The 11,156-nt window shown below is 43.4% G+C and overlaps 2 protein-coding genes across 4 annotated transcripts; one reads left to right on the top strand and one right to left on the bottom strand.

Annotated features, from left to right (window-relative positions):
• Positions 1 to 728: 728 nt before the first annotated feature.
• Positions 729 to 1,148, top strand: LOC147506730 (uncharacterized). Its single transcript, XM_086605828.1, has one exon. The coding sequence runs from the start codon at positions 729 to 731 to the stop codon at positions 1,146 to 1,148; it is 420 nt and encodes a 139-aa protein (XP_086461954.1).
• Positions 1,149 to 7,047: 5,899 nt separating this feature from the next.
• Positions 7,048 to 11,156, bottom strand: LOC147506729 (uncharacterized). Of its 3 annotated transcripts, XM_086558788.1 has the most exons (3): positions 10,002 to 11,141; positions 8,886 to 9,896; positions 7,048 to 7,418 (listed from the first exon to the last, which is right to left on the bottom strand). In XM_086558788.1, exons 1-3 carry the CDS (start codon positions 11,092 to 11,094, stop codon positions 7,390 to 7,392), a joined length of 2,133 nt encoding a protein of 710 aa, XP_086414914.1. In that variant the 5' UTR covers positions 11,095 to 11,141; the 3' UTR covers positions 7,048 to 7,389. The 3 variants fall into 3 exon arrangements, with proteins under 3 accessions (XP_086414914.1, XP_086414912.1, XP_086414913.1); XM_086558786.1 differs by having other exon boundaries at positions 8,886 to 11,156; XM_086558787.1 differs by having other exon boundaries at positions 8,898 to 11,142.

Here is an 11,156-nt window from a genome sequence, read left to right as displayed (position 1 = left end):
GATGGGGATCCAGATAGAGAAGTTTTGGCGGACCAATGTTAAAATGCATTGGGGCCGCAGATTCAAGAAGTTCTGGCCGAGGTGCATGAAGGCGACTGTGGAAGTCATTCTGCAGGACGCACGACCACACACCGATTGATCTCACAGGGGTATTTTTGGCCACATATGAAAAGGGATGCAGTAGGATATGCAAAGGGGTGTGAAAAATGTCGAATTTGCACCGGCTGATACATGCTCCAATGAGCCATTGCGACGTTGTGTTTAGTCGCGGGCCATTCGCCATGTGGCTGATGGATGGATATAGGGCCCCCGCCAACGCAAGCGGCAAAAGAGGAGATTTATGTTGGCAAAGAACCGATTATTTTACAAAGTGGGTGGAAGGAGTGGCACCGCAACAAGTCAAGTCAAGGAAGAAAATGTGAACAAATTTTCGTGGAAAAAATATAATTTGTAGGTTTGGATTGCCACATACAATCATCGCGGATAATGGAACCTAATTCATCGGGGAAAGGTACGAAAGTTCCTTCAGCGTTTAAAAGGTGAAGTAGGGTTCTCCGCCCCCATACAATCCGAGGGGAATGGACAGTGAGAGGCTTCAACAAAATCATAATGGACATTCTTAAGAAGAAGCCGGAAGAGCGGAAGCGGAGCATAATGAAAGGTTGCATCATGTGCTATGGGCTTACCGCACCACACCGCGGACATCTACAAATGAATCACCATTCACGATGGCGTATGGAGTAGAAGCCGTGATTCCGGTGGAAATGATAGAGAAATCAACAAGAACCAGCGCAGTGGAGTCAGGCAAAAATGAGGGGATTCTGACCACGGAGTTGAACTTCATAGAGGAAAAAAGAGAATTGGCGCGTATTCGTCTGGAAGAATATCATCGGAAGCTACAGAGACAGTATGATAAAAAGATGAAGCCGCGAACTTTCAATGTAGGGGATCAGGTGCTGCGACGGGTTACGCCGGCCACCAGGAAGGAGAACGACGGCAAACTGGGACCTAATTGGGAGGGACCATATGTCGTGACGGAAAAGGGAACTTCTGGAACTTATAGGCTATGGACTTCGGCAGGGGAAAAGATTGATAAACCGTGGAATGTAAGAATGTTGAAAATTTACCGTAGTGAAAGCCTTGTTTAGTTTACTAGTGAGATGTGTGAGTCGGAGTGTAATACTGGTACACTATATTTTTATCCATGAATAAAAGAAGTCCTTCTACTGTATCGTTGGTATGGAAAGCAGAAGGAAGTTTGACATCGTACTCCAAATCAACTTGGGGGCCAGCTGAGTTGCCCCTCCAGGCTTCACAGCCGTCGGAGAAAGCGGGGGGGAGGAGCCCTTCGCGGACTACAAGTCCGAATCAACTTGGGGGCAAGCTGAGTTGCTCCTCCAGGCTTCACAGCCGTTTGAGAAAGCGGGGGGAAGGAGCCCTTCGCGGACTATATGTCCAATCAACTTGGGGGCAAGCCGAAGTTACCCTCCAGCTTCACTGACCCCGCCGGAGAGCTGGGGGGGATTCTTCGCGGACTATATGTCCGAATCAACTTGGGGGCAAGCCGAAGGTTGCCCCTCCAGCTTCACCCCGCCGGAGAAAGCGGGGGAGGAGCCCTTCGCGGACTACAAGTCCGAATCAACTTGGGGGCAAGCTGAGTTGCCCCTCCAGGCTTCACAGCCGTTTGAGAAAGAAGGGGGGAGGAGCCCTTCGCGAACTATATGTCCGAATCAACTTGGGGGCAAGCTGAGTTGCCCCTCCAGGCTTCACAGCCCTTTGAGAAAGCGGGGGGGAGGAGCCCTTCGCGAACTACATGTCCGCATCAACTTGAGGGTATGCAGAGTTGCCCCTCCAGGCTTCACAGCCGTCGGAGAAAGCGGGGGGGAGGAGCACTTCGCGGACTACAAGTCCGAATCAACTTGGGGGCAAGCGGAGTTGCCCCTCCAGGCTTCACAGCCGTTTGAGAGAGTCGGGGGAGGAACCCTTCGCGGACTAAACGTCTGAATAGACTGGGGGCAAGCTGAGTTGCCCCTATAGGCATCACAGCCGCCAGAGAAACAAGAGGGAAGAAACCCTTTGCGGACTATCGTCCAAATCAACAAGATTGTACGAATAAGTGTCCCATCAGGCGTCACAACTTAATACTTACACTCATATTGGGGCACCTACTGCAAATTTTGAGTACAACTCAATTGAGAATAAAATAGATACAATGATAAAGAGAAGAAATCTAGACTGCAAAGTAATTAACATTGAAGACCTGCTGGCCATTCCCAGAAACCAGTGAAATAGATGGTACATTCAAACACTGTCAAAGTGGGAAACACAAAATCTCAAAAGTACAAGGAAGTACATTTTATGTACAAAACATCAATCGGAATTCCTAGAAATTACTGAGGCCCTTCGCCCACATTCCCGCGAGCAAGCAACCGATTCCACCACCACCGCGGAAGGGAGGGGAATATCCACGATCATGGGGGCAGGCTTAACGGAATTAACGGCTTCAGTTGCACATGGGACCGAGGAAGGAGCTGAAGTCGATGCAACAGTTGGAGGGCGCACTGTTGGAGGATCTGCACTCTGAACAGGAAGGAGGCGACCGGCCGCGGAAAGTTCCTCGAGCTGATGCTTAAGCTCGCGGCTAATCTTCTTCTCCGCAAGGCTGCGAAAACGGTCTGCGGCATCTTGAACAGCTTTATCTACGGCGACCTAAGTGGCGACCTTAGCTGCCTCTTTCTGGCTCTCTAGTTTGGATGAAACACCTGAAACATAGTCACTTTGCTCGCTCCTGACACTGAGCGCGCTTTTGGGCCTTCACGGCCACAATAACGAAGAGCATCGCGATCTTTTTCCAACGCAGCATATTTGGCCTTCCAGCCGTCAGGTCCTTCAATCTCTTGCTTCATGGTCTCCACAGATTCCAGCGTGTTGGTGAGACCGTGGATCATATAACCAATATCCAAGCTCAGCTGAAAAGGGTAACGGGTTATCAAAGTGTTAAAAATACTAAGAAGATGCAAGAAACAGAATAGTACCTTTTCCCAACCATGGTATATGGATGTTCTATGAGATGCAAAGCTGCCAGAATCACCGTATGCTTGATCTTTGGGCAGGTGAGAACTGAAGAAAAGAGACGCAGCCACAGAGGGATTGTCCAGGGCCGAGTCGCGTATAGTTACTTCGCGATCTCTAGCCCTGAACTGAGGTCGCCATATATCAGGTACGCCAGGGGAGACTGATCTAGATGGTTGGGAATTTATAGTGGGACGGCGTGCAGAAGAAGGAGGCCGCGGCAAAGACAAAGAGCAGAAGAAGTGGGATCAGGCCGCAGCCCTCGCCTTTTAGCAGAGGCTCTTAGCAAGAACTTCAACGGGTTCATCCCCCCGAGTCACTATCCCACAATTTGAGGTTAGCAGAGGCCATGGGCGCTTCTTGAACCGGGGAGGAAGGTTGATCTAAGTCGTCTTCCCAATCCGCTACAGCCAGTAGGAGGAAGAGGGGCGTATATAGAAAGGGGGGATGGGCCTTGGATGCAGCTGGCAAAACGCGTTACGGCTCGAATGCGATATCTTGTTGGTATACTTAAAAATTTGTAGGGCTTTCTCTTTGGGGAGAGGGTTTGGGGAGTCTCTTTGGGAGGGTCGGGCGATAAAGTGGACCTTGATACGGACCAATATTTTTCAACGAAGGATCAAGGAGAAGAGGATGGCCCTTTTCTCGATCTATGCCGAGGACTTCACTCGCTCATCGCCCAAGTCGCTGGAGTTTTTTGAAAAATAGCCGAGTAGACACCGTTGTAAAGTTGGATCGCGAACCGGTCTCCAACTGTGATACAAAAAGAAAGACAAGTTAAAAGTAAAGTTAGGAACGAAAGCACGGCTTAATAAAAAAAGTTTGACGATACCACTAGAAAGGAAACCGAGATGCCTTAGAGAAACGCCGATGGAAGATCCGCGACGTAAAACTACCGGACACATATAACGGATAATGATGCCACACTTTATCGAGGTAGTAAGGTGGAGGATAAAGGACTTCTTCATGGACGGGTACGTAAAGATCGATATCCTACACTACCAAATTTGGTACTCTTTCTTTATATAGTAGTGAGCTATCATATCGCAGAGTTGGATTTTGGGAGAATGGGTTTTGTTGTAATGATCTCTGCGGCATATATAATGCCTAAATAGTTACCAATGCCTTGACAGGGGGATGTTGAAGTGGTTACATACTTTGACATCAAGGAGAGTTAGGGAAATCGCAATCGGGCCGCTATCCGACCAACGCCTGCAATGAGAGACCCGGACCGCGGTGGGACTAGATGTGGGGAAATGGGAGGCGCCGCACGCGTGCTCAAGGATCACGTTGGCGGGGATGCCATAAGCGACTTTTAATCGCGTCTAAGTTGGGCCTACAGCCGTAGGATGGGGGAGAGGCGAGTGGCTTTCCTTCCCGAGGTGGAAGGTTCCGCGGCGGGGCTAGCAGAGCCCGGCCGCGAGTCGATATGTTCACGGTGTGACCGCTAGATCCGGGAGCGGAGGACTCCGATCCATCGTCGGTAGTTGAGGAACTCGCCGATTCGACTCGCATACGACCAAATTAAACAACGAAGAAGCCCTAAACCGAAGAAATGAGGAAAATAGGCTATGGAGGAAGAGAAATCGGAACAATGACAAGAACTAAGGGGGGAAGACAAACCTGAGGAGCAAAGCGGCAAATAGCAACGAGAGGGAAGTTCGAATCTTGCCAAATCAAAGACCCACTGAAGATGAAGAGCAGGAAGAAACGGGGAAGAAACTGGAGGAAGAGGAAAATGAAAAGGTTAGAGATGAGTTTTGGGGTTTTGAAGGAAGAGAGAGGTTTGGGCGGGATATTGATCGACAAGGGCAAAAGAGTTATTTCATTTGGGAAAAGTACCATGGAACAAGGGACACGTGGGGCCTTGAAGAATGGAAAAGCAGGCTCGAGGTGCATGCGCCGAAATGACAGGCTCGATGCACGTGCGGATCGGACATCGAGATACAATAATAGCGCACGTGCCATGGGTGCACATGCCACAGATGTAAAAGAAAGGGGGAGATTTTTCTCGGTCTTGTAGTTTATCCGCGGACTTAAAACGATATCGCGGAACATCAAACGGGACCGAGAGGGGCATCTGTATAGGGCGTATTCATGACACGTGGGGTTATAGGTGGCAAGTGGGTCGTATGCCGAATAGCGAGGAAGAAACCTAGTGTAACGGATCGTGTCCGCGGCAATACAATTGCCGAGAGCTACCCTATGACGGCAGAGAAGGAGTGGGAGCGACGGATCAAGCCGCGGAACAGTGATATATCGCGGAACCTGGTGAGGCATAAGATTCAGTGAAGTATCGGGGACCTAAATGGATGTGGATTAAGGGAAAGGTAGGTGGAGCACAGTAGCCAGACATGATACTTAGAGAGACGGTTGGACAATGGGGGCAGACGTGGGACACGGAAAAGATCATGGAGAGCGGTTAAAGAAGATGGAGCGGTTGGAGAAAGGGAGCGGTTATGGGATATATATAGAGAAAATCAGGAGAGGAGAAGGGAGAAAAAAAGGAGGACAGAAAAAATAGAGAGAGAGTAAGAGAGAGATACAGTGATCTCAATTGTTGTAAAATTTGACCATACAGGTACAATTGATAAAGGCTTATTTTTCACGGAAGGTTCTACTGCCATTACTGCCTATTCTGATGCTGATTGGGCTGGATGTCCAACTGATAGGAGATCAACTTCTGGCTTTTGCATCTATTTTGGTCAGAATCTTATTTCTTGGAGTGCTAAGAAGCAAACAACTGTCTCTAGATCGAGCACTGAGTCTGAATACAGAAGTTTAGCCCATACTGCAGCTGAGATTTATTGGATTTGCATTTTACTTAATGATCTGAAAATTCCTCTGTTAAATCCTCCTTTGCTATGGTGTGACAATATCTCTGCTATATCTCTTTCCAGTAATCCTATTTTTCATGCTAGGACCAAACATTTGGAGGTTGATTACCATTATGTCAGAGAGTTGGTTACTGCTAAACTTCTTGAAATTAAATATGTTTGTACAGCAAATCAAGTTGCAGACGTATTCACAAAAGGTTTGGCCACTTCTCGTTTCCAGGAGCTAATTTACAAGCTTTCAGTGAGGCAAGCTCCCTTTAGCTTGAGGGAGGCTAATAAGCAAGAGAATACAAAGTGATTCAGAAAAACAAGAAAACAATGAGAAAAGAATCCACGTCAGCTTGAGTTAGTTAGGCAGTTGTAACAAACATTTCTCTCTCTGTAATCAGTTTAGTTTTCTTTGTTAAGTGTTTAGTATAAATAGACAATGTATACAGACAGAATGTGTTAAGAAATCTTTTTTTTCAGTTTTGAGACAAAGTCTCTTTTCATTTGTCTTGAGGTATTGTATACAGAGATAGAGTGTCTGTTATTTATGCTTGAAAGATGTCTAAGACTTGCTTATGCTCTTACCCAGCTTGGTATTAATTTACTTAGTTTCTCTTCAATTGTTTCTTTAGTTATCTTACATTTTTTTTTTTCTGATCTGCACTTGTGATCCCCCTCTCTTTTTTTTTCTGTGTTTGATTGTGATGTCTGATGAATAATTTGATTGTTCTTTTAGTTAGTTAACTTGGTGTTTTGGTACTTAAGTGTCCAAGATTGAGTTCTCATGCAAACTGATTTCTCCGAATTGAGCGTTAAGAAGTAAAAAGCTATTACTACTGAGTCTATAGCCAATTTTATGTTTTGGCTTATTTCAATTTTAATGGTGTTTTATGTCACCTATATAACTGCTTGTGTTCGTATTACGTTAATATTTAGTCTCATGAATCCTTCTTCACGCTAGATGGGGCAGTTGCGCATAGATGGATACTTGATTGCAGGCAAATGCTTTTGAGGTATTGAGAATTGAGAGGGCAGATTAAAGAAACACAACAGCTAATTTCTGTAAAGTCTCCCACAGTGCCACTAGAGTTTGTAATACGGATTTCTGCCAACCATTGGTGTATGAACAATTTCTGTAAAGACAGCTGCATCGCAGGGAACCCAACAATTTTATTTGCATCCAGATTATAAGTTTATAACAACACTTGAGTTTTAACAGGTGTTCAAAGTCGGACACTATCCAATTCGGAAAGGACCATTGAAAGATGTTCGAACTCACTCTCCATGAGAGTTTTACTTGTGGGTGTACTTTTATCTTTCCATCATACTGCCTTGTTGCAGGGACACCATTCAAAGATTGTCAACAATGCCGGATGCAATATATGCTGAACAGAAGTTAGAAATAATGATCCCAATAAAATTGCTTTATCAGATCCTCTTATGTTAAAGTTGCTGAAGACTTTTTGGCCATGAAACTTAGCTGCAGTAAATGTCACGAATCAACAACTTCCTCTTGGGCACCTGAAATTGCATGTAAGCATTTTCTGTAAGTACCAAAGCTCACATAGTCGCATGTCAATAGGGAAGAACAGTTCAAATGAGAACATATATGATTTTGCACTGAACAAAATGCTTAGACATGGGGACACAGGACACCTCCCCATCAAGTATCTAAGCAGTAAGCTCACATAGTCGTGTGTCAATAGGAAAGAACTGATACAATAAGAATGTATGTAATTTCGCACTTAACAAAATGAGTAGACATGAGGACACCTCCCTGTCTTAAGAAGCACCACAAAAGGGACAAGGAACCCAGCATTGTTTCTCATGATAGGCTCTACCATAGTACAAAATATCAGGATATAGGTATTTATCGATATTCAATTTCTGGATATGTATCGTGGATATATCCCCCTCTTTGAGGATATTTGACATTGTTTCACATACAAATATCGTGGATATATCCAAAATATCGACAAATATCGTAGATATTGTGGATATTTCTTGATATATCATGATATATTATTTATATTTATTTGAAATATAATGGTAAATATTAAATTAAATTGTTATATACACAAAATATATCCAAATATCTCCAAATATCGCAAATATCGCAAATATCGTCGATATTTGTAGTCGTATGTATCTCTGAACATATCGTGATATTTATATATCTTTTTTTGAAATTTGGATAGATATCCCCAAATATCGCGATATATCGGGATATTTTGTACTATGGGCTCTACCATACCAAATGAACTTTCACATATTTAGTAACCAAATGCTACTTTAACTAATGGGGCGGTTATATGAACTCCACTTAAGTGATTCCAAAAAAACTTCACCACTCAAAACTATGAATTAGAAGCTGATTTTTGGTGGAAATGTTCTCCACACAATAGAGATCAACCTCACAAATAACAGCTGTTTTGAAGATGTCTAACCCCTTCAAAAATTGTTTAGAACATTGTGGTATCTAATGGACCTAATTCCGAAAAAACGTTTGACAAGTTTAAATATATTGTATAAGCTGATTTTTGGTGGGGGTGTTCTCCATTATGGGATGCCTATCTCCACCAAAAATCAGTCCTCAATTCATCTTGTAACTCCACTTTTAGAGGTGGGAGTTATTTTCAAGTCTCGATAAGGTGGAGTTCATATAACCACCCCCCTTAACTATCACACTATAAACAAGACTAGCAAGTACTAGAAAACATAAGAATAATGTATCAAACGAATGCATAGTATGAGGTATATAATAGTTCTGAAAAGTCTAACAAATCACACTAGGAAATCCGAGAGGATAGTCCTTCGCTTTATAATGGTAGTCAAGCAACTCACTTAGTTCATCAACAAAATCAAAGAACATTTAGCAGATATGATAAGATGAAAAATCACAGTAAAGAAGAGAAGATACCAGTTAACCTTAGCCACACTATCTCAAGAAATAACTAGTTAGCCATATAGTAAAATCGAGCACATCACCTTTAGCACAACCTTTTGGCAGGCGCTTGAGAAGCATCTCCATTTCTTTAGAATTTGGTCCACCTTCCACAAACAAGTCTACTAGAAGAGAACTAGTTTTTGCATCTGGTGAGAAACCCTTGTCAAGCAGGATATTGAGAAATTGCTTTGCCTTGTGGGTATCATTTTTTTGGTCTAGGTATCCTTGGACCATGATATTGAACGTGAAATCATCTGCAGCAAAACCCTTCTCTTGCATCTCATAAAACAAATCTTGAGCTTCTTTCGAATTCCCTTCTCTAAAACATTCACTAATCATTACGTTATATGTCCTAGTGTTAATAAGCTGCAAATCCCTGGCTGAGAGGGTACGAAAGATTTCCTTGGCCTCACTTATTTTACCATCTTTGCACATGCCATCAATGATGATGTTGTAAATCTGAACATTAGCTTTCATTCCATTATTTTCCATCACACGGAACAGCTCCATTGCTTCAGCAGAACAACCATTTCTGAAGAGGCCATGCATTAATGAACTATATGTGAACTGGTTTGGTTTTTCCCCACAAGCTTTCATGTCTTTCAGAAGCTCTTTTGCCACCAACACTTCTCCACTCTTGCAAAATCCAGCTATCAGGGTATTATAGGTAATAGTGTCGGGTTTGAATCCCTTAAGTTGCATCTCCTTGAAAACTTGAACTGCGTTGTCCATCCTCCTAGCCTTGCAATAGCCATTGATCAAAATGTTATAGCTGATTACGGTAGGACCATGACCTCTAGCGACCATCAAATCGAAAACACATTTTGCCTCCGTTATCCGCCCTTGCAAGCAATATCCATCCATCAAACTATTGTATGTGACTGTGTTAGCCTCGTCACCTCTTTCAATCACTGTCTGGAATAGTTCAAATGCTTCATCGACCATCCCATCTTTGCAACAAGCATCAATTATAATACCATACGTGTGTCCATTTGGTAAGATTCCCCTACCTGTCATTTCATTGAACAGTCTTATTGCATCCTTCCCTTTCCCTGAAGTGTATAAACCATCAATTAAAGAATTGTACGTGAAAACGGTAGGCTTTAATCCTTTTTGATATATTTCTTGAAATACCTCAAAAGCCTCCTTTATCCTACCTTGTTTGCAAAGAGAATCCACCAAGATGTTAAAAGTTACAACATCCGGTGAGACATTCTCAGATAACATTTGGCTGAATACCCTCTTGGCATCTTCCCACTGATTTGATGTGCATAGGTGCCTGATTAAAGAGGTAAATGTGAAAACATCAGGTTTTAAACCTCTCTGAGACATCAGTTGTAACAAATCAAAAGCTTTGTTTGCCCTGCCTTCTTTACAAAATGCATCCACCAAAATGTTAAAAGTTACAACATTTGGTGTGACATTCTGCGCCAACATTTTGTCCAATAAATGCATGGACTCTTTCCATCGACCAGATCCACATAGCCCGCAAATCAAAGAGGTGTAGGTGATAACATCAGGTGTAAGGTTTCTGGAGGTCATTTCCTGAAATAGATTCCATGCCTCGTTCACCAAATTTTCCTTACAAAGGGTGTCGATAAGCATAGTGTATATATGAACACCAGGAGTAAACTCTCTCTTTTCCATTGCCCTCTTGAATTGAAGAGCAGCAGTAGAATTCACAGACTTGCAAATCCCATTCATTACTGTCCCATAACTGACTTCATTGCATGGATATCCGTTTTCCAGCATTTGGGTAAAAAGATCTATAGCTTCGGCAACTTTACCCCCTTTACACATCCCCTTAAGTAGGGTGTTCAAAGTAACAGCATCAGGTTCAAATCCGCGTCTCAGAATACTCCCGAAGACAGCAAAACCGAAATCAACCCGACCCATATTGGAGTAACAATTGATTAGTATAGAAAGTGTAACAATATTAGGTTGAATACCAGCGGCATCCATCCTTTTGGACATAGATAAAGCGACAGAAAAGTGTTTCATCTTGACAAGTGCTCCTAGTAATTGGTTAAAAGGGAAAATGGAAGGCGAGTGTTTCATCTGAATCAACTTATTAAACAGACATAAAGCCTCATCGAGTCCAAGTGTCCCTGATTTACATCTGTCCCGTACAAAATAGGAGAAAGAGGAAGTAGTAGAACTAGTCTTGGAATGGGAAAGAGAAGGAAAATTTGTTACCAGCGGGCGACCCAACAATCCAACAACACATGCTGCTCTTCTCCACATCGCCATTTCCAACAACTCAGTCAAGTAAAAAAAAAAAAAAAAATTGCTAATGTTATGTTTGAAGAGTG

The sequence above is a fragment of the Coptis chinensis genome, chromosome 4 (genome assembly GCF_015680905.1).
Source record: "Coptis chinensis isolate HL-2020 chromosome 4, ASM1568090v1, whole genome shotgun sequence".
Taxonomy (NCBI): domain Eukaryota; kingdom Viridiplantae; phylum Streptophyta; class Magnoliopsida; order Ranunculales; family Ranunculaceae; genus Coptis; species Coptis chinensis.
The sequence above is the reverse complement of the archived record's forward strand: the minus strand, read 5'-3'. Positions and strand labels throughout refer to the sequence as shown.

Bases quoted from the DNA above. Each gene is read 5' to 3' on its own strand.
- LOC147506730 (XM_086605828.1), top strand. From the start codon at position 729: ATGGCGTATGGAGTAGAAGCCGTGATTCCGGTGGAAATGATAGAGAAA.
- LOC147506729 (XM_086558786.1), bottom strand. From the start codon at position 11,094: ATGGCGATGTGGAGAAGAGCAGCATGTGTTGTTGGATTGTTGGGTCGC. The intron at 7,419-8,885 runs GTGATGTGCTCG...ATGCAATTTCAG, and splicing joins GCCAAAAGGTTGTGCTAAAG to GTGCCCAAGAGGAAGTTGTT.